Below are 20,833 nucleotides of genomic sequence, written 5' to 3'. Positions count from 1 at the left end.
AGTCATTAAGTCTAGTAGTAGCAGCACAGCCAATCCGTCAAGCAGTCAGCTATAAGCCTACACGCAGGTCAAGGTAGAAGTGATGAGGCGTCTCACCTGACAGTTCCTGTTTGATGAAGGAGAGGACAGCGAGGTACACCTGGCAGTCTGCCACAAGGATCTGTCTCTGGAGGCGGTCTACTATAGCCACCCCTGACCTCTGGGGGTCCTGGAGGAAGGCCAAACACACAGAGCACGGTGAGGTCAAGCCAAACACAGTACCGTGAGAGAAGATGACGTCAACTTGACATTGGCAAACCGCAAGACAAGTCAGGCGTGTGTGGATAGAGGAGGTGGGAGGTGCTACATACAGGTATGAGCTTCGATGAGGTTAATTAGGTGTGCGTGTACACATTGTATTTCACTTACACTCCTCCTGATCTTGTTTTTGATGGTCTCGATGACCCCGGCATTGTCTCGCTCACAAAGTCTCTCAGTGGCTCTGAGGTCCTCAAAGGCTGTCTGCATCTTCTCCTCCTCAAACGTCATCATGGCATTCTACACACACAGGCAGATTCATACAGTACCAAGTCAGGGCCTTGCTCTCATTCTAGACAGTATGGTAGTCTTGGCGTAATGCCTTATCATGTACCAACACTATTGTTTGAAAGTAGGCTAAACAATTATCCTGTCAGCAACAGACATGCGGTCAAATATATTGGCACCCTAGCACTATACAACGGAGTGGAATGTTCTGCTTTCTCTTGTTGAAAGGTAATTTTTTCACCCCTTAGATACCTGAAACTTATATTACCACAGGTGAGAAACTACACAATAAACAAGAATCTAAATAATTTCTACGTTGAATAATTTTGTTTTTGGGGGGGGGTTTAGTGTTCATAATTACATGTATGAACACTAAACATTTTTTCAATTTCAACTTATTTTAGATGAAATAGTGAAACGTGCAAGGCTGCCAATATATTTGCCCTCAACTGTATAACAATGAACAGCACAGCTAGACAACCAACTATTCATCCTGGACTTACCAGACTAACATGTTATCTACTGTGATCATTTTCAAAGATGTGCACAAATAATGTATTCCCTATCAGTATTCAAACCCACCGTGAGCCAATTATATCAGTTTGGTTAATCACCCGCCAGCAGCGTGTGATGCACAGCAAGATTAGTGCTGAGGATATCCCGGGTGTGCTATTATTTGTGTGACCTTCAATTAATTCAGTCAATCTGCACCGTAAATCCACTATGACAAGGTCTATGTATGAAATAGAGATGTACTGTGAAAAGCCAACTATTGAACTAAAAAGGTTGTCATTCAATAAAACGTACAACATAACAGACTGTAATACAGACCTCTTCCTGTTCTTCACTCCAATATAATCCAATTGTCTGCATCGCAGAGTATCAAATGAGAATATCAGTGGAATTTGGGAGACGTACAGTAATTCAGTCAGAAGTTGACCCTCCTCTGACCTCTCCACCCCTACTCACCAGGAAGCTGACAAAACTGGCTCCGAAACTCATCAGTGGACTGTGGGTCCTAGAAGAGAGAGGGAGACAGAGAGATGGTTGCGGTAAGGCTAAAACAGTTCAGTTTCTTAAGAGAGACAGCCAGGACAGGTGAAGATGGGTGAGAGCTATAGGGTTGTTTCAAGTCAAACTTAGGTATCCTCCAGCAATACCATCTGGATCTCTTCATTGTGCAGAGCGTCTGAAGACAGCGCTCAAAACGTGGCAGAGTCGGGCTAAAGTAATTACTTAAATGTGATTCGTAAGACTGCTCCATGAGAACGTTTAATAGTAGTCGCATTCATGTCTCAAAGTCTGGATGGTTATTCACTTTCAAGAACCCTAAATTCTAAACATTTCCATTTAAGATGACAGTATAGCAATATGGGAGGATGAGGGTGTCAACATTCAGTTCCCTTCATCTCTTATGACAGCTCAGAGCTCAACATAATTAGTGGGAGAGGTGACATTTGGGGTATCAGCAGGAGACAAAGCTGTGTGTGTGTGTGTGTGTGTGTGTGTGTGTGTGTGTGTTTGAGGATCTAACTAAGCCTGTCGCGTTTACTCTGTATTTTTCACTTTCAAGTCCCAAAAATGGCCTGCTCTAAATTATTCCCGAATTCAGAAGAATTCAAATGTATTTGGTTGGAGGCAAATTAGTAAATTACTAAGTCATTTCTCTCACCTGTGGTAAGTAGCAGGTGCCTACAGAGTAAAAATAGCCATTCAACCAGTTTTGAAAAGAGAACATTTTAGGCCCAAAAGACTCGTTAACAGCTTCTACCCCCAAGCCATAAGACTGCTAAACAATTCATTAAATGGCCACCCAGACTATCTGCATTGACACCCCCCGCTTTTGTTTTACACTGATGCTACTCGTTGTTTAGTCTATACATAGTCACTTCACCCCTAGCTACAGTGCATTCGGAAAGTATTCAGACCCCTTGTCTTTTTCCACATTTTGTTTCATTAAAGCCTTATTCTAAAATGTATTAAATTAATGTTTTTCCACATTAATCTACACACAATACCCCATAATGACAAAGTGAAAACAGGTTTAGACATTTTGAAAATGTATTAAAAAACACAAGTATTCAGGCCCTGTGCTATGAGACTCGAAATTGAGCTCAAGTGTTTCCATTGACCATCCTTGAGATGTTTCTACAACTTCGAGTTCACCTGTGGTAAATTAAATTGATTGGGCATGATTTGGAAAGGCACACCCCTGTCTATATAAGGTCCCACAGTTGATAGTGAATGTCAGAGCAAAAACAAAGCTATGAAGATGAAGGAATTGTCTGTAGAGCTCCGGGACAGGATTGTGTCGAGGCACATATCTGGGAAAGGGTACCAAAAAATGTCTGCAGCATTGAAGGTCCCCAAGAACACAGTGGTCTCCATCTTTGGAAGAATTTGGAACCACCAAGACTTCCTAGAGCTGGCTGCCGGCAAAACTGAGCAATCAGGGGAGAAGGGCCTTGGTCAGGTAGGTGACCGAGAAACCGATGGTCACTCTGACAGAGTTCCTCTGTGGAGATGGGAGAACCTTCCAGAAGGACAAAAATTGCTGCAGCACTCCACCAATCAGGCCTGTATGTAAAGGCAGTAAAAGGCACATGACAGCCCGCTTGGAGTTTGCCAAAAGGCACCTAAAGGACTCTCAGACCATGAGAAACAAGATTCTCTGTTCTAATGAAACCAAGATTGAACTCTTTGGCCTGAATGCCAAGTGTCACGTTTGGAGGAAACCTGGCACTGTCCCTAGGGTGAAGCATGGTGGTGGCAGCAGCATGCTGTGGTGATGTTTTTTCAGTGGCAGGGACTGGGAGACAAGTCAGGATGAAGGGAAAGATCTGAGCAAAGTACAGAGAGATACTTGATGAAGTCCTGAGCACTCTGGTGCAGGTTCTTAGACTGGGGTGTAGGTTCACCTTCCAACCGGACAACGACCCTAAGCACACAGCCAAGACAATGCAAGAGTGGCTTCGGGACAAGTCTGAATGTCCTTGAGTGGCCCAGCCAGAGCCGGAACTTGAACCCGATCGAACATCTCTGGAGACAGCTGAAAATAGCTGTGCAGCGACGCTCCCCATCCAACCTGACAGAGCTTGAGATGATCTGCAGAGAAGAATGGGAGAGACTCTCTAAATACAGGTGTGCCAAGCTTGTAGCGTCATACCCAAGAAGACTTGAGGCTGTAATCACTGCCAAAGGTGGTTCAACAAAGTACTGAGTAAAGGCTCTGAATAATTATGCAAATGTGATATTTCTGCTTTTTATTTTTAATACATTTGCTAAAATGTCTAAAAAACTGTTTTTGCTTTGTCATCATGGGGTATTGTGTGTAGATTGATGCAGATTTGTTTTTAATCAATTTTAGAATAAGGCTGTAACGTAACAATATGTGGAAAAAGTCAAGGGGTCTGAATACTTTACACATACACAAATTACCTCAACTAACCTGGTATCATTACCCCCAGTATTTAGCCTCATTATTGTTATTTATTGTGTTACTTTAGTTTATTTAGTAAATATTTTCTTAAAACTGCATTGTTGATTAAGGGCTTGTAAAGTAAGCATTTCACCTGTTGTATTCGGCGCATGTGACAAATCAAATTGGATTTGATTGTACTCCATTATAAAGTGCAAGGATGCCAATAGCCTGGAAACCCGACATTTAATTTAAATTTACAGTGGCTACAGAAAGTATTCAGACCCATTCACTTTTTCCACATTTTGTTGTGTTACAGCCTGAATTTAAAATGGATTCAAATGAGATGTTTTTGTCACAGGCCTCCACACAATACCCCATAATGTAAAAGTGGAATTCTCTCTGTATCCCTCAAATACAACTATCTGTAAGGTCACTAAGTCGAACACTGAATTTCAAATACAGATTCAACCACAAAGACCAGTGAGGTTTTCCAATGCCCCGCAAAGAAAGGCACCTATTGGTAGATGAGTAAAAATAAAAAAAGCAGACAATATCCCTTTGAGCATGGTGAAGTTATTAATTACACTTTGGATGGTGTATCAATACTCCCAGTCACTACAAAGATACAGGCGCCCTTCTAACTCAGTTGCCGTTGAGGAAGGAAACCGCTAAGGGATTTCACCATGAGGCCAATGGTGACTTTAAAACAGTTACAGAGTTTAATGGTTGAGGCTGGATCAACAACATTATAGTTACTCCACAATACTAGCCTAATTGATAGTGAAAATAAGTACAAATATTCCAAAACATGCATCCTGTTTGCAATAAGGTACCAAAGTAAAACTGCAAATGTGGAAAAAAAATGTGACGAAGAAATTAACTTTATGTACGGAATACAAAGGGTTATTCTGAAGGCACTAATTCTACGTTGGGCATAACTGAGTGTTTGGATCAGGAAAGTTTACTCTCATGACTTCAACAAGCCAGAATATTGAATAAAATTATATTTTAACTTGCTTTACTGGTTATCCGTGTGGTTGGTAATTTTGCAGGTAGGAATTCAAGACAATATATCCACAGGAAAGTACAATTATATAAACTTTTCAAAGCACTCGTAGTGCGTTCAGATGTTTCTGCACATGCTTCATGTGAAGCACTATGTAAACACATGCACTATGTAAACACATGCACGAGCTTGGCAAGTATGCAAGCTTCTCATGCATATATTTTCATCTTGTGCGCATACCCCAGATGACAGAAATCTGTATGTATTCCTACCTGCAAAAGGACCAACCACACGGAATGACTGTTAAAAGGAAGTTTAAATATACATTTTATTCAACACGCTATCCTGATCATTTCAATGTAAGACCCTTTACAGGCGAGGCAAGAAATCTACTGACTTAGACCTAGTCACATTGTTGATCTAGATATGAATAATGATGACAATGATTTGGTTGCTGATGATATCTGACAAGTGAGGAGGTACTGTGAACAGTTTGGGAACACCAACTTGTTTGCTCTCGGAGTGTAACCTTGATTCAATGACTGACATGACGGGAATGGGTGTGACCTGCTTTGTATGGTATAGGCCTACAACCCAACCACTGCGAACTCAGATCTTTGCCACGTTCAAGACAACTCGGGAAACTCAGAGTTAAAATGTGCATACTTTTGTTTTTGCGTAGAACTTATTTTTGGTTAATTGTGATAGTTTCCAAGTGCTAAACTCAGACCTCATTTTTCTACAACGAGTTTCCAAGTCGTACATTTCTGAGTTTCCAAGTTGTCTTGAACACAGCAACAGTCTTCCCATCTGGGGTGGGATCTTAGCTAAAAATCTAGTTCAAACAGGTTCTTTGACAAAGTACAGCTGTACTGCAAAAATCTCAAAATCTATTTATTATTTAAATTATCCTTGTAAGATATATCCCTAGTCCAGTTTGGCTTGCTCATCACAACAATCCTCTCAAACTTACAGTATAGAGAAGTGATAAGGACATTAGCATATTGCAAAAGTGCTTGGAGTCAACACTTTTGCATTGCTTTGAGGGAAAGAGGAAACACTTCATATTAAAGAGAACTGCAAATAAACACTGAATGACAATGTCTCTTCCGCATGATACAAGAGAGGTCTGTAGCTAGTTCGCTGCAGGGAGAAACAAAGCAATGTATTAAACAGCTTTATAGAGCCAGTGAGCAGGGAAAGAGGTGTCTACAAACTATGACACAGTTGTGGAAAAGAGAGAGAGACAGAGAGAGCTTGCAGGGGTGACGGCAAAATTCTGCTTTCGGCTGTGTAATGGCTGACTTTCACACTTTATAGAGTTATGACCACAATATGACATTAGATGTACATATTCCCTCAGTGGCACTCTCCTCCTGATCTGGTTCAGTTAAGGATACATAACAATAAAAAAGTGTTTGTTTGACTTAAACTGGTGTGCACACACATGCGTATGCACAAACAGTGGAGGAGTTTAAAGTGACTAAAATGTGACAGAAGTCCCACCTGCTTCGAGGCCCACATTTTCAGCAAGAATGAACATTAACCAAATAATTAAATATATATATATATATACAGTGGGGAGAACAAGTATTTGATACACTGCCGATTTTGCAGGTTTTCCTACTTACAAAGCATGTAGAGGTCTGTCATTTTTATCATAGGTACACTTCAACTGTGAGAGACGGAATCTAAAACAAAAATCCAGAAAATCACATTGTATGATTTTGAAGTAATTCATTTGCATTTTATTGCATGACATAAGTATTTGATACATCAGAAAAGCAGAACTTAATATTTGGTACAGAAACCTTTGTTTGCAATTACAGAGATCATACGTTTCCTGTAGTTCTTGACAAGGTTTGCACACACTGCAGCAGGGATTTTGGCCTACTCCTCCATACAGACCTTCTCCAGATCCTTCAGGTTTCGGGGCTGTCGCTGGGCAATTTCAGCTCCCTCCAAAGATTTTCTATTGGGTTCAGGTCTGGAGACTGGCTAGGCCACTCCAGGACCTTGAGATGCTTCTTACGGAGCCACTCCTTAGTTGCCCTGACTGTGTGTTTTTCGCGTCGTTGTCATGCTGGAAGACCCAGCCACGACCCATCTTCAATGCTCTTACTGAGGGAAGGAGGTTGTTGGCCAAGATCTCGCGATACATGGCCCCATCCATCCTTCCCTCAATACGGTGCAGTCGTCCTGTCCCCTTTGCAGAAAAGCATCCCCAAAGAATGATGTTTCCACCTCCATGCTTCACAGTTGGGATGGTGTTCTTGGGGTTGTACTCATCCTTCTTCTTCCTCCAAACATGGCGAGTGGAGTTTAGACCAAAAAGCTCTATTTTTGTCTCATCAGACCACATGACCTTCTCCCATTCCTCCTCTGGATCATCCAGATGGTCATTGGCAAACTTCAGACGGGCCTGGACATGCGCTGGCTTGAGCAGGGGGACCTTGCGTGCGCTGCAGGATTTTAATCCATGACGGCGTAGTGTGTTACTAATGGTTTTCTTTGAGACTGTGGTCCCAGCTCTCTTCAGGTCATTGACCAGGTCCTGCCGTGTAGTTTTGGGCTAATCCCTCATCTTCCTCATGATCATTGATGCCCCACGAGGTGAGATCTTGCATGGAGCCCCAGACCGAGGGTGATTGACCGTCATCTTGAACTTCTTCCATTTTCTAATAATGCGCCAACAGTTGTTGCCTTCTCACCAAGCTGCTTGCCTATTGTTCTGTAGCCCATCCCAGACTTGTGCAGGGCTAGAATTCTATCCCTGATGTCCTTACACAGCTCTTTGGTCTTGGCCATTGTGGAGAGGTTGGAGTCTGTTTGATTGAGTGTGTGTACAGGTGTCTTTTATACAGGTAACGAGTTCAAACAGGTGCAGTTAATACAGGTAGTGAGTGGAGAACAGGAGGGCTTCTTAAAGAAAAACTAACAGGTCTGTGAGAGCCGGAATTCTTACTGGTTGGTAGGTGATCAAATACTTATGTCATGCAATAAAATGCAAATGAATTACTTAAAAATCATACAATGTGATTTTCTGGATTTTTGTTTTAGATTCCGTCTCTCACAGTTGAAGTGTACCTATGATAAAAATTACAGACCTCTACATGCTTTGTAAGTAGGAGAACCTGCAAAATCGGCAGTGTATCAAATACTTGTTCTCCCCACTGTATATATATATATACATACATACAGTGGGGAGAACAAGTATTTGATAACCTGCAAAATCGGCAGTGTTTCCTACTTACAAAGCATGTAGAGGTCTGTCATGTTTTATCATAGGCACACATCAACTGTGAGAGACGGAAACTAAAACAAAAATCCAGAAAATCACATTGTATGATTTTTAAGTAATTAATTTGCATTTTATTGCATGACATAAGCACTTGATCACCTACCAACCAGTAAGAATTCCATCTCTCACAGACCATTTAGTTTTTCTTTAAGAAGCCCTCCTGTTCTCCACTCACTACCTGTATTAACTGCACCTGTTTGAACTCGTTACCTGTATAAAAGACACCTGTCCACACACTCAATCAAACAGACTCCAACCTCTCCACAATGGCCAAGACCAGAGAGCTGTGTAAGGACATCAGGGATAAAATTGTAGACCTGCACAAGGCTGGGATGGGCTACAGGACAATAGGCAAGCAGCTTGGTGAGAAGGCAACAACTGTTGGCGCAATTATTAGAAAATGGAAGATGTTCAAGATGACGGTCAATCACCCTCGGTCTGGGGCTCCATGCAAGATCTCACCTCGTGGGGCATCAATGATCATGAGGAAGGTGAGGGATCAGCCCAGAACTACACGGCAGGACCTGGTCAATGACCTGAAGAGAGCTGGGACCACAGTCTCAAAGAAAACCATTAGTAACACACTACGCCGTCATGGATTAAAATCCTGCAGCGCACGCAAGGTCCCCCTGCTCAAGCCAGCGCATGTCCAGGCCCGTCTGAAGTTTGCCAATGACCATCTGGATGATCCAGAGGAGGAATGGGAGAAGGTCATGTGGTCTGATGAGACAAAAATAGAGCTTTTTGGTCTAAACTCTACTCGCCGTGTTTGGAGGAAGAAGAAGGATGAGTACAACCCCAAAAACACCATCCCAACCGTGAAGCATGGAGGTGGAAACATCATTCTTTGGTGATGCTTTTCTGCAAAGGGGACAGGACGACTGCACCGTATTGAGGGGAGGATAGATGGGGCCATGTATTGCGAGATCTTGGCCAACAACCTCCTTCCCTCAGTAATAATAATATGTATACATATACATACACACACACACAAACACACAGTTGAAGTCAGAAGTTTACATACACCTTAATCCAAATACATTTAAACTTAGTTTTTCACAATTCCTGACATTTAATCCCAGTAAAAATTCCCTGTCTTATGTCAGTTAGGATCACCACCTTATTTTAAGAATGTGAAATGTCAGAATAATAGTAGAGAGAGGGATTTATTTCAGCTTTGATTACTTTCATCATATTCCCAGTGGGTCAGAAGTTTACATACACACTCAATTAGTATTTGGTAGCATTGCCTTTAAATTGTTTAACTTGGGTCAGTCAAACGTTTCAGGTAGCCTTCCACGAGCTTCCCACAATAAATTGGGTGAATTGTGGCCCATTCCTCCTGACAGAGCTGGTGTAACTGAGTCAGGTTTGTAGGCCTCCTTGCTCGCACACTCTTTTTCAGTTCTGCCCAAACATTTTCTATGGGATTGAGGTCAGGGCTTTGTGATGGCCACTCCAATACCTTGATTTTGTTGTCCTTAAGCCATTTTAACACAACTTTGGAAGTATGCTTGGGGTCATTGTCCATTTGGAAGACCCATTTGCGACCAAGCTTTAACTTCCTGACTGATGCCTTGAGAAGTTGCTTCAATATATCCACATCATTTTCCTTCTCATGATGCAATCTATTTTGTGAAGCGCACCAGTCCCTCCTGCAGCAAAGCACCCCCACAATATGATGCTGCCACCCCCGTGCTTCACGGTTGGGATGGTATTCTTCAGCTTGCAAGCATCCCCCTTTTTCCTCCAAACATAACGATAGTCATTATGGCCAAACAGTTCTATTTTTGTTTCATCAGACCAGAGGACATTTCTCCAAAAAGTATGACCTTTGTCCATGTGCAGTTGCAAACTGTGGTCTGGCTTTTTTATAGTGGTTTTGGAGCAGTGACTTCTTCCTTGCTGAGCGGCCTTTCAGGTTATGTCGATATAGGACTCGTTTTACTGTGGATACAGATACTTTTGTACCGGTTTCCTCCAGCATCTTCACAAGGTCCTTTGCTGTTGTTCTGGGATTGATTTGCACTTTTCGCACCAAAGTAAGTTCATCTCTAGGAGACAGAACGCGTCTCCTTCCTGAGCGGTATGACAGCTGCGTGTTCCCATGGTGTTTATACTTGCGTACTATTGTTTGTACAGATGAACGTGGTACCTTCAGGCGTTTGGAAATTGCTCCCAAGGATGAACCAGACTTGTGGAGGTCTCCAATTTTCTTCTGAGGTCTTGGCTGATTTCTTTTGATTTTCCCATGATGTCAAGCAAAGAGGCACTGAGTTTGAAGGTAGGCCTTGAAATACATCCACAGGTACACCTCCAATTGACTCAAATTATGTCAATTAGCCTATCAGAAGCTTATAAAACCATGACATTTTCTGGAATTTTCCAAGCTGTGTAAAGGCACAGTCAACTTATTGTATGTAAACTTCTGACCCACTGGAATTGTGATAGTGAAATAATCTGTAAACAATTGTTGGAAAAACTACTTCTGTCATGCACAAATTAGTCTTAACCGACTTGCCAAAACTATAGTTTGTTGACAGGAAATTTGTGGAGTGGTTGAAAAGGCCCTTTCTGGGCACCATTTGTCATCGTTATAGTGCAATTAATGTATTGTTTAGTGTTGTGTAGTGGCTTTGCTGGCAGGTATCCTACATTTCTTTTTTGCCCCACCAAGATTTACATGCTAAAATCACCACTGAATCACGTTGACAGTATCCCTTTTGATTTAAACATTACATACCATTACATGGAAGAAGTGGTCAGAAAGTTACATTTTGGACCTGAATGCCAAAACATTTAGTTGGACCATTTTGCATACCCCACCATACCATGAGACATCCATGTCATCACTGGAAAAGGTTGAGTTTTATATAATTTCAAAGCTTACAACAATGTTGTCAATCTATTTCATTATTATTATTATTTTTTTAAACCTTTAATGTCAATTAACTCAATTACACGCACTCGTTTTTTCTCTCTTCATATTGACATATGTTGTAGCTTTGACTACAATTCAGTGGTTCCCCAACTGCTTATAGTCCCATACCCCTTCAAACAGTCAACCTCCAGCTGCTTACCCCCTCTAGCACCAGGGTCAGCGCACTCTCAAATGTTGTTTTTTGCCATCATTGTAAGTCTGCCACACACACACTATACAATACATTTGTTAAACATAATAATGAGTGTGAGTTTGTCACAACCCAGCTTGTGGGAAGTGACAAAGAGCTCTTATAGGACCAGGGCACAAATAATAATAAACAATCATTTTAATGTTTATTTAACCATCTTACATATAAAACCCTATTTGTTCATCAGAAATTGTGAATAACTCACCACAGGTTAATGAGAAGAGTGTACTTGAAAGGATGCACATATCTCTGCAATGTTGGGTTGTATTAGAGAGTCTCAGTATTAAATCATTTTTCACACACAGTCTGTGCCTGTATTTAGTTCTCATGCTAGTGAGGGCCAAGAATCCACTCTCACATAGGTACATGGTTGCAAAGGGCATCAGTGTCTTAACAGTGCGATTTGCCAAGGCAGGATACTCTGAACGCAGCCCAATCCAGAAATCTGGCAGTGGATTCTGATTTTTTTATTTTATTCACAGAACCGCTTGTTGCAATTTCGATGAGGCTCTCTTGTTCAGATATCAGTAAGTGGACTGGAGGCAGGGCATGAAAGGGATAACGAATCCAGTTGTGTCATCCGTTTCGGGAAAGTACCTGCGTAATTGCGCACACAACTCACTCAGGTGCTTCGCTTTATCACATTCGACATTGACCGTAAGCTTGAGTTCATTGGCACACACAAAAAAAATAATCGTACAATGATGGAAAGACCTGTGTGTTGTCCTTGTTAATGCAGACAGAGAAGAGCTCCAACTTCTTAATCATAGCCTCAATTTTGTTCCGCACATTGAGTATAGTTGCGGAGAGTCCCTGTAATCCTAGATTCAGATAAGAAAAAACATCACTCAGATAGGCCAGTCGTGTGAGAAACTCCCCATCATGCAAGCGGTCAGACAAGTGAAAATAATGGTCAGTAAAGAAACTTTAAGCTCGTCTCTCAATTTAAAAAAAACGTGTCAATACTTTGCCCCTTGATAATCAGTGCACTTCTGTATGTTGTAAAAGCGTTAGATGGTCGCTGCCCATATCATTGCATAGTGCAGAAAATACACGAGAGTTCAGGGGCCTTGCTTTAACAAAGTTAACCATGGCTTTTGCGCCATCAGTACAGATACCAACATGAGCAGCAGCTACGTTTGGCTACATACGGTCCGTATGAATTCCTTAGTGGAATTCCCATGAGAGAGTAACGGTTAACGTGATTGGATGTTAATTATTTGACTAGGCTACCTGTATTTAACATTGTGTTGTTATTTCACAAGATGGCTAAATTTTATTTTGGGCAGGCGAGAGAAAAAAACTCACCCAAATGTATTGCCCCTTTGGAAAATATAAATGAACTGCTTGAAAATGTGAAAAAAAAATTAAAAACAATTGTTGACATGTTAATCACATTTTTATTTGCCGTACCCCCCCGAAGGCATTTACTTCCCCAGTTTGGGAATACCTGGACTACATCATCTGAGTTTTTGTTTTGTTGTGCCAGCCACAGGTTGAGAAAACATGATTTTGAGTACAGGGTGGTTGTCATTTCAATCATAGAAATATAATTCATAGAATGGACCTATCCCTTCAGACCACTTCAATTTAGCTGGTACATCATAAAAAATGTATTGACATTTTTACTTCTAATTACTACCACAAAGAAGATCACCAGTCCACCCACAGTCGAAAGGCAACTTAAATGGTCATGTATATTCTCTTATCTATATTTCAATAGGTTTCCCAAGGAGGATTGACAGCATAATTTAAAACAGATATTCCATTTCAAGTCAACATTCTGTGTGGACCTCCAACCATCTTTGTGGTACCATTTGTAAGTTTACATTTCAATTGTAAACCCATTTTAGTACATTTATCAGCCAAAACATAACACCCATCCTGTATTCAATAGCATATCTCAAATGATGGCTAGCACAACACAAAAATTATAGATGTAAAATAGGGTTTGGTATATATATGGTATATTTAGAAAATTATCTAAAAACGCGTAATGTACTTTTTACTCCATACATTTTCCCTGACACCCAAAAGTACTCGTTACATGTTGATTGCTTAGCAGGACAGTAAAATGGTCCAATTCACGCACTTATTAAGAGAACATCCCGGGTCATCCTACTGCATCTGATCTGTCGGTCTCACTAAACACAAATGCTTCGTTTGTAAATTATGTCAGAGTATGCCCCTGGCTATCCGTAAATGTAAAAACATGTTACATTCCTTCTGGTTTGTTTAATGTAGGGACTTTGAAATTATTTACTTTTACTTTTGATACTTAAGTTATGTTTTAGCGATTTCATTTACTTTCGATACGTAATTAACTACATTTCAAACCAAATACTTTTAGACGTCTACATAAGTAGTATTTTACTGTTAATTTTCTATTAAGGTATCTTTACTTTTACCCAAATATGACAATTGGGTACTTTTTCCACCACTGCAAATTGGCTTATACCCTATAGGCCTACTAATCAGTTTCACGTGGGCTTCCTCAATCTGAAAAAATAAACAAAGCCGGAAATAACAAACTATACAGCATAAATACTTATAACTCTTATAATTCAAATCTTCGCCACATCAATTAACCAATGAAACAGTATTTTAAGTTAATTGTTTATGGCACAGCACCGTCTAACCTGTATTTTCTGAAAAGTTCATCGCTCTCCTTGAATCCGTTGTTGAGCAGCATGTTTATTCCTTTGAATGCCAACTCTGCGTCGTCAATCTGTTCCGTCTCATGTTGTTGTGATGGTTCTGGGTCCGCCATCGATCACAACCCGTATGTTTAGTGTCAAGAACTATTAACCAAGTTCCTATGCAGCGCGCTTCGCCTTTCGAACCACAACACACCGGAGAAATGGAAGCGACAGTCTAGACTGGTCGAGAGGCGGTGCACCTCGTCTCGTTGCCGCTACAGCGGGCTTCTACAGTAGCTCACAGCCCACTTCGAACTAACAATTGACACTATCGCATGTTCTTATCATAAATTATAGTTTAATTTGATCAAAGGTGTTTGAGGTAGCTACAAGAATATCCTTGGTTTACATAGTTTTCTTCAGCGTTGTGTCCGTCTTCCACTCTGTGTTGGGGTGCGTTCCCAAATAATAGAGGAAATGGAAATGCGATGGTATTCTTGCCGCCAGTGATTCAACCAATGAGCGTATAGTATGTTGAAAATAGTGTTTAGAGGCGCTAGATATTATCAAAGATTTCACATGTGAAAATTAAGCTTATGTTTTTATATAAAATATTAGGGAGTGGGAAATATGCCCTAGTTTCTATATATCAACTACTTTGCAATGTCAAAATTAACAGACTAATATCCAAAAGATGCAACACTAATATTGGATAAGGGCATGCTTTTATACTGTAGGCCAGGGTTACTCAACTCTTACCATAGGAGGTCCAGAGCCTGCTGGTTTTCTGTTCTACGTAATAATTAATTGCACACCCCTGGTGTCCCAGGTCTAATTAACCCACTCACAAATGTCGAATGTTAGCAGTGGTCAAAAGGCAGGAATGCATATATGTAAAGTAAATGGTAGCTGATGTAACTGTCAAGAGTGAATACAACATCTGCACCAAAGTGTTTAATAATGGAAAAAGGTCATCAAGAATTATACAAAATTATATACAAAGCTTAGTCTATACTGAACAAAAACATAAATGCAATGCAAAGTGTTGGCCCCATGTTTCATGAGCTGAAATAAAAGATCCCAGGAATGTTCCATACACACAAAAAACGTATTTCTCTAAAATATTGTGCACGAATTTGTTACATCCCTGCATTTCTCCTTTGCCAAGATAATCCATCCACCTGACAGGTGTGGCATATCAAGAAGCTGATTAAACAGCATGATCATTACACAGGTGCACCTTGTGCTGGGGGCAATAAAAGGCCAGACTAAAATGTGCAGTTTTGCCACACAACACAATGCCACAGATGGTTTAAGCTTTGAGGGAGCATGCAATTGGCATGCTGACTGCAGGAATGTCCACCAGAACTGTTGCCAGATCATTTAATGTTAATTTCTCTACCAAAAGCCGATTTCAACGTTGTTTAAGAGATTTTGGCAGTACATCCAACCGGCCTCAACCGCAGACCACGTGTAGCCAAGCCAGCCCAGGATCTCCACATCCGGCTTCTTCACCTGAGGGATCGTCTGAGACCAGCCGGACAGCTGATGAAAATATTTCTCTCTAATAAAAAAGCCCTTTTGTTGTGAAAAACTCATTCTGATTGGCTGGGTCTGGCTTCCCAGTGAGTGTGCTTATGCCCTCCCAGGCCCACCCATGGCTGTGCCCCTGCCCAGTCATGTGAAATCCATAGACGGGGGCCTAATTCATTTATTTCAATTAACTGACAGATTTTCTTATATGAACTGTAAGTCAGTAAAATCATTGAAATTGTTGCATGTTGCATTTATATTTTTGTTCAGTATACTTGTTTGTGAGAAAATGGTCAATATATATGTTGGGTACATTTCTCTGTGGTGCCAGTTCAGTTGAATATAATTTGAGGCCATTGAGAGAAAATGTCTTGCTTTTTACCAATAATTGACTACTCCGGATCCATATCGATGATTATAAATTATTCTGTTAACAGACAACATTCACATAAATAAAAAATCCCAATGTAATTATAGTAGGCCCAAACATTTAATATGAGTTCATAGTTACATGTCACGAGAGATACAGAATGGTAATTCAAATGGTAATACCATTGTAGAGTTAATTGTTGTGACTGATATTTTCGTTGTTAAACTGGTCAACATGGCATTTCTTTTTTTAAAGTGCAGAGCTGCTTAGCCTATATGGTAGACATTATGCAATACTGACCAAACAAACGCCACATCCACTCTAAAGAAATATATACTATTTTTTATAAAAAATGTATTTAACCTTTAGTTAAGAAAAAAAATCTTATTTACAATGACATCCTACCCCGGCCAAACCCTAACCTGGACAACCCTGGGCCAATTGTGCACAGCCTTTTGGGACTCCCAATAACGGCCGGTTGTGATACAGCCTGTAATCGAACCAGGTCTGCAGTGACGCCTCTAGCACTGAGACCGCTGCGCCACTCGGGAGCCCTAGTGTGAGGGGGGATGAGGAAATACAAAGGAAGAGCATAATTGGGGAAAAACAGACATTTCTAACCCATGGTACAGCATTACAATATCATAATATATTCAATAACAAGATGGTGATGGTAAACACATTTATCACAAAATAAATATACTACACTACAGACTAGCCCACCTCTCTTTATCTTCATGTTCCATACAGAGTAACATACAATTATATGCCGCTTATACGTCACAACATACATGCACGCATGCGCACGCACGCACACACGACGAGTTCGCGAACAATTCGTTATTTTTGAACGACTCGTTTTACTGATTCGGGATTCATGATTCGTTTTTCTGAGTGACTCGTTCACTTTAGTCGTTCGTTTGACCTGCGTCCTACAACAGGTTCAATGGATAGCCACCTTTTTTTCCCTTCCGATTTTCGCCTAAAATGACATACCCAAATCTAACTGCCTGTAGCTCAGGCCCTGAAGCAAGGATTTGCATATTCTTGGTACCATTTGAAAGGAAACACTTTGAAGTTTGTGGAAATGTGAATTGAATGTAGGAGAATATAACACAATAGATCTGGTAGAAGAAAAAAACGAAAAAAACAACCGTTTAAAATAATTATAATTCTACCACCATCTTTGAAATGCAACAGAAAGGTCCCAAATCTAGCCATCACTCTGGTTGTAATTCCGATGGTGTCCACAAGATGGTGTCCACAGTGTATGTGCAAAGTTTTAGACTAAGAAGTATGAGCAAGCTACGTTACATTTAGTGTGGAGTCACCCAGGTACATTTGAGCAAATCGCAAAGGACACGTTTACATTTATATTACATTTTTCTGCAATAATATTGTCAAATCTGTATACTTGGACTTTGATTTAGCTTTTCCAGTATTAGTAGCCATATTGTAAGTTCAACATTTGCAAAACACCCAGTTTTCATAACTTCATAACTCTCCATATTCTTGCAGTTTTTGTCCAAAAGGAAAAGGCTTGCTGTTGCACAAGGTGAGCAGCAAACGTGTGCAACAGATACGGGATTTCCCGTATCCATACTCCCGTAAAGCCAAGCTCATTGGCTATCTAGCTAGCTTTGTTTGACCCCGATTGGTGCTTATTATTACAGTCAACCAAGTGAAGACCGCCTGTGTCATCGCCATAAAGGCGTCGCTCTCTGACCACATTTGGTGTCCTATAGGATGTACTACACTCCTAATGATATAGTGAAGTCTGGTTACGTTTTAGGATCTCTGAGGAATAAATACGAACGTAATTTGACTGGTTGAAACAACGTTGAGGGTTACATTTTCACAGATTCCTATCTTTGCAAATTGATCGAGTGGAAATACAAAATCGATCGTTCATGCTATATGGACCTTTTTAGGTTTTTTAAATGATTTTATCTAACAAAACTACACTTCATGTTATCCCTGGGACCCTTGGGATGATACATCAGAGCAATATTTCAAATTGTAAGTACACATTTCACCTTCAGAGGTGAATTTATCAAAACCTATCGCTGTGAAAAAAAACTGTTTTGTTGTTAGGAGCTCTCAAACAATAGCATGGCATTTATTCGCAGTAATATCTACTGTAAATTGGACAGTGCAGTTAAATTAACAATAATTTAAGCTTTCAGCCGATATAAGACACTTATATGTACCGACATTTGTTGTTTCTCTAAAATGTGCGATCATGACACACGGCGATTTGATACATGATTTACAACTGTCCCGTTGATGGAACGCCTATCCCTAAGAAGCACACAATCCTCCGGCTCAGCGACATGCTCCAACCACCAAGCACCAACTGTCTGTACTATGCGCCCAGGAAAATTGATAATTAGCATAGAGAAGAAAAAGGTATGTTTAGAACTGATAATTGATTACGTGGTGCAAGAATTAATGCAATTAATAGGTTATTGAATATTATAAACTGGGTATGGTATACTGGTATATCTGACCGTATGCCAGACTGTATACAACGGGTATGTCAAAACATTTGTTTTTCCTGCTATAATTATGTTGGTAACCAGTTTATAATAGCAATAAGGCACCTTGGGGGTTTGTGGTATATGGTCAATATACCACGGCTAAGGGCTGTGTCCAGGCTTTGCATCTTGCCTAAGAACAGCCCTTAGCCTTGGTATATTGACCATATACCACACCCCCTCGGGCCTTATTGTTAATTATACAAGGGTGGGTCTAATCCTGAATGCTGATTGGTTAAAGGTGCATTCCAGCCGGTGTCTATTCCACAAGTTACCACCGGCTAAATCTATGACATTAAAATGCCTATTTACTCTGTTCCATCTGACTGCGTATTCCACTGTCTCACCAGCCCAGCCAGACAATTTATACACTTCATCTCCACTATAAAAAGCATCTAGACATTATCTCACATTTCTTTTAGACTGACATTTAGTTTTCAACAGCGGAGATTTGTATAAACCTTGCTGTCTGTCTCTCCGACATTAGCAACATTGTTTCAATATTCAAAATCGATCTACAACTGTCCCATAGTAATGAACGAGTCGGGACCAGACAGACAGGCAGCGTTTCTCAGCCAGTCGAAATGAATCATGAATCAACTGGCATAATTTTATGGATATATATACAAAGAAATGTCAATTGGAAAAAGGTAGAACGAAACAAAGAGCATCTACTGTAGTTTGCGGTCTTTCCAGCTTCAATTTGAAGGGATTGTGTTAGCTGTGGTGTTGGCTAGCACCTCTGAACAAGTGTCCTGACGAGTGAGCACATTTTCTATGCCATGCGAAATAAATGTCACTAGAAAACAGATTAAACAAAAGCAAATGCAGCTACTTTGCTGTTATTCTGGCTGCAATATTTGACGTGACTAAGTTAGCCGTAGTTGGCAAGCTAGCAAGCAATGGATAAGAATGTTGCCCTTCAGTATGGCAATGGAACATTTAGAACGAATGACTGGGTCGCGTCCATAGATACAGAACAAAAAGACTGAACGACTGGGTCGCGTTTCTGGCAACCGAAACAATAGAATGAACAGGCTTGCGTGGCAACCCTAGATTTGTGTCGGGACTATATCTTGTGGAAGGATGAAACAGTATGAATAAATAAATACAAATTACTCTTTTTATGAAAATATGTCAATCATTATTTGAATATGTTGGTAACCCGTTGTATAAAATTGATAATGCTCTCGAAGCCGGTATTTGGAGGATACCCGTGCCTATATATCCTTCAAACACAGGTTTCTTGGGCATTGTCACTTATTTATCACAGACAGAGCTTTGTAGAACCAAAACCTACACAGCCTCTGCTTAACAAACTCGAACTCGAGAACAAATCATTTCGGGGGCTGCAGTTCTCGAACGACTTTGTGCTCATCACCCCCACGGCAGTCAAGCAATGCATTACGCCAACAGTCGTTCACAATATAGTCCGGGTGTGGCCACAATTAGACCTCATTTCAAATGTATCAAGAAATGATCTTATTTGTATGCCTCACAATCAACAAATGTAATTTTTTTTAAAGCACACGTTTACAAATCTCAGTCACAAATAAGCCCCGTATGGTGTACAAGAGGCTTGTAGAATTATGACTTTTGAGTTTTCAGTTCATGGTTCGACGGTAGGGGGTCCTGCTATTCTGTGCATTACTGACTCGAACATAATTAGTAGAAATATTCATTATTTTGACTGAAGGAGTCGAAAAGATCAGAGCCAGTAAAAAGAGCCAAACTTCCCCATCTCTCTCACTCTCAGTTTTGTATTGCTATCCTTGTGGGGACCAAAAAATGGATTCCCATCCAAAATACTATTTTCCTTAGCCCCTAAATCTAACCCTAACCTTAACCTTACCATAACCATAACCCTAACCTTAACCCCAAAACTATACCTAACCCTAACTCCTAACCTTAGCCCTAACCCTAAACCTAACCGTAACCACTAACCCTACATTTAATTCTAACCCTAATAGTAAACCTAACCCCTGAGCCTAAAATAGCATTTTTCCTCGTGGGGACTGTCAAAATGTCCCCACTTGTCCAAATGGTCCGTGTTTTACTATCCTTGTGACACACATGCACACACGCACACACACTTCTCTCTTTCACACACAACACTATCGCTCACACACATACATACACATTCTCTGTTTTTGGAACAGATTGCACGCAGCGGCTAGTGGACAGTGGATGTGGTCCCAGGATGTGGTCATGGAGTAGATTCTACTCAGCCAGCTGGACACTCTCTGAGGTTGAGTGGCCCGAATACCCCAGAGAGCCTCTCGAAGGAGATCGGATCCTCATTGATCTTCATGTTCTGGATGCAGCCCTCAAAGGACCCTGTGACTGGGAGGGATGGGTGCATGGACGTTT

General features: G+C 40.7%; 2 protein-coding genes across 3 annotated transcripts in view; both read right to left on the bottom strand.

The window, feature by feature from the left end:
* The window catches only part of LOC139560359 (tetratricopeptide repeat protein 39C-like), a 26,645-nt gene extending 11,682 nt beyond the window's left edge, over positions 1–14,963 (bottom strand). The window contains exons 1-5 of one of the 2 annotated variants that reach the window (XM_071377045.1): positions 14,024–14,963; positions 1,495–1,543; positions 1,357–1,392; positions 409–537; positions 97–208 (exon numbers count right to left, since the gene is read on the bottom strand). In XM_071377045.1, coding sequence (XP_071233146.1) covers positions 97–208; positions 409–537; positions 1,357–1,392; positions 1,495–1,543; positions 14,024–14,154 — 457 coding nt within the window. In that variant the 5' untranslated portion in view covers positions 14,155–14,963. The remainder of the gene's footprint in view (positions 1–96; positions 209–408; positions 538–1,356; positions 1,393–1,494; positions 1,544–14,023) is intronic. The other variant, XM_071377046.1, reaches the window with a different exon arrangement.
* Positions 14,963–20,833, bottom strand: part of LOC139560356 (laminin subunit alpha-3-like) — a 111,426-nt gene continuing 105,555 nt past the window's right edge. The window contains exon 77 of the mRNA XM_071377043.1: positions 14,963–20,833. Coding sequence (XP_071233144.1) covers positions 20,688–20,833 — 146 coding nt within the window. The 3' untranslated portion in view covers positions 14,963–20,687.

Source organism: Salvelinus alpinus, chromosome 30 (assembly GCF_045679555.1).
Source record: "Salvelinus alpinus chromosome 30, SLU_Salpinus.1, whole genome shotgun sequence".
NCBI classification, from domain to species: Eukaryota; Metazoa; Chordata; class Actinopteri; order Salmoniformes; family Salmonidae; genus Salvelinus; species Salvelinus alpinus.
Note: the sequence above shows the minus strand (reverse complement) of the source record. Positions and strands in the feature narration are given on the sequence as shown.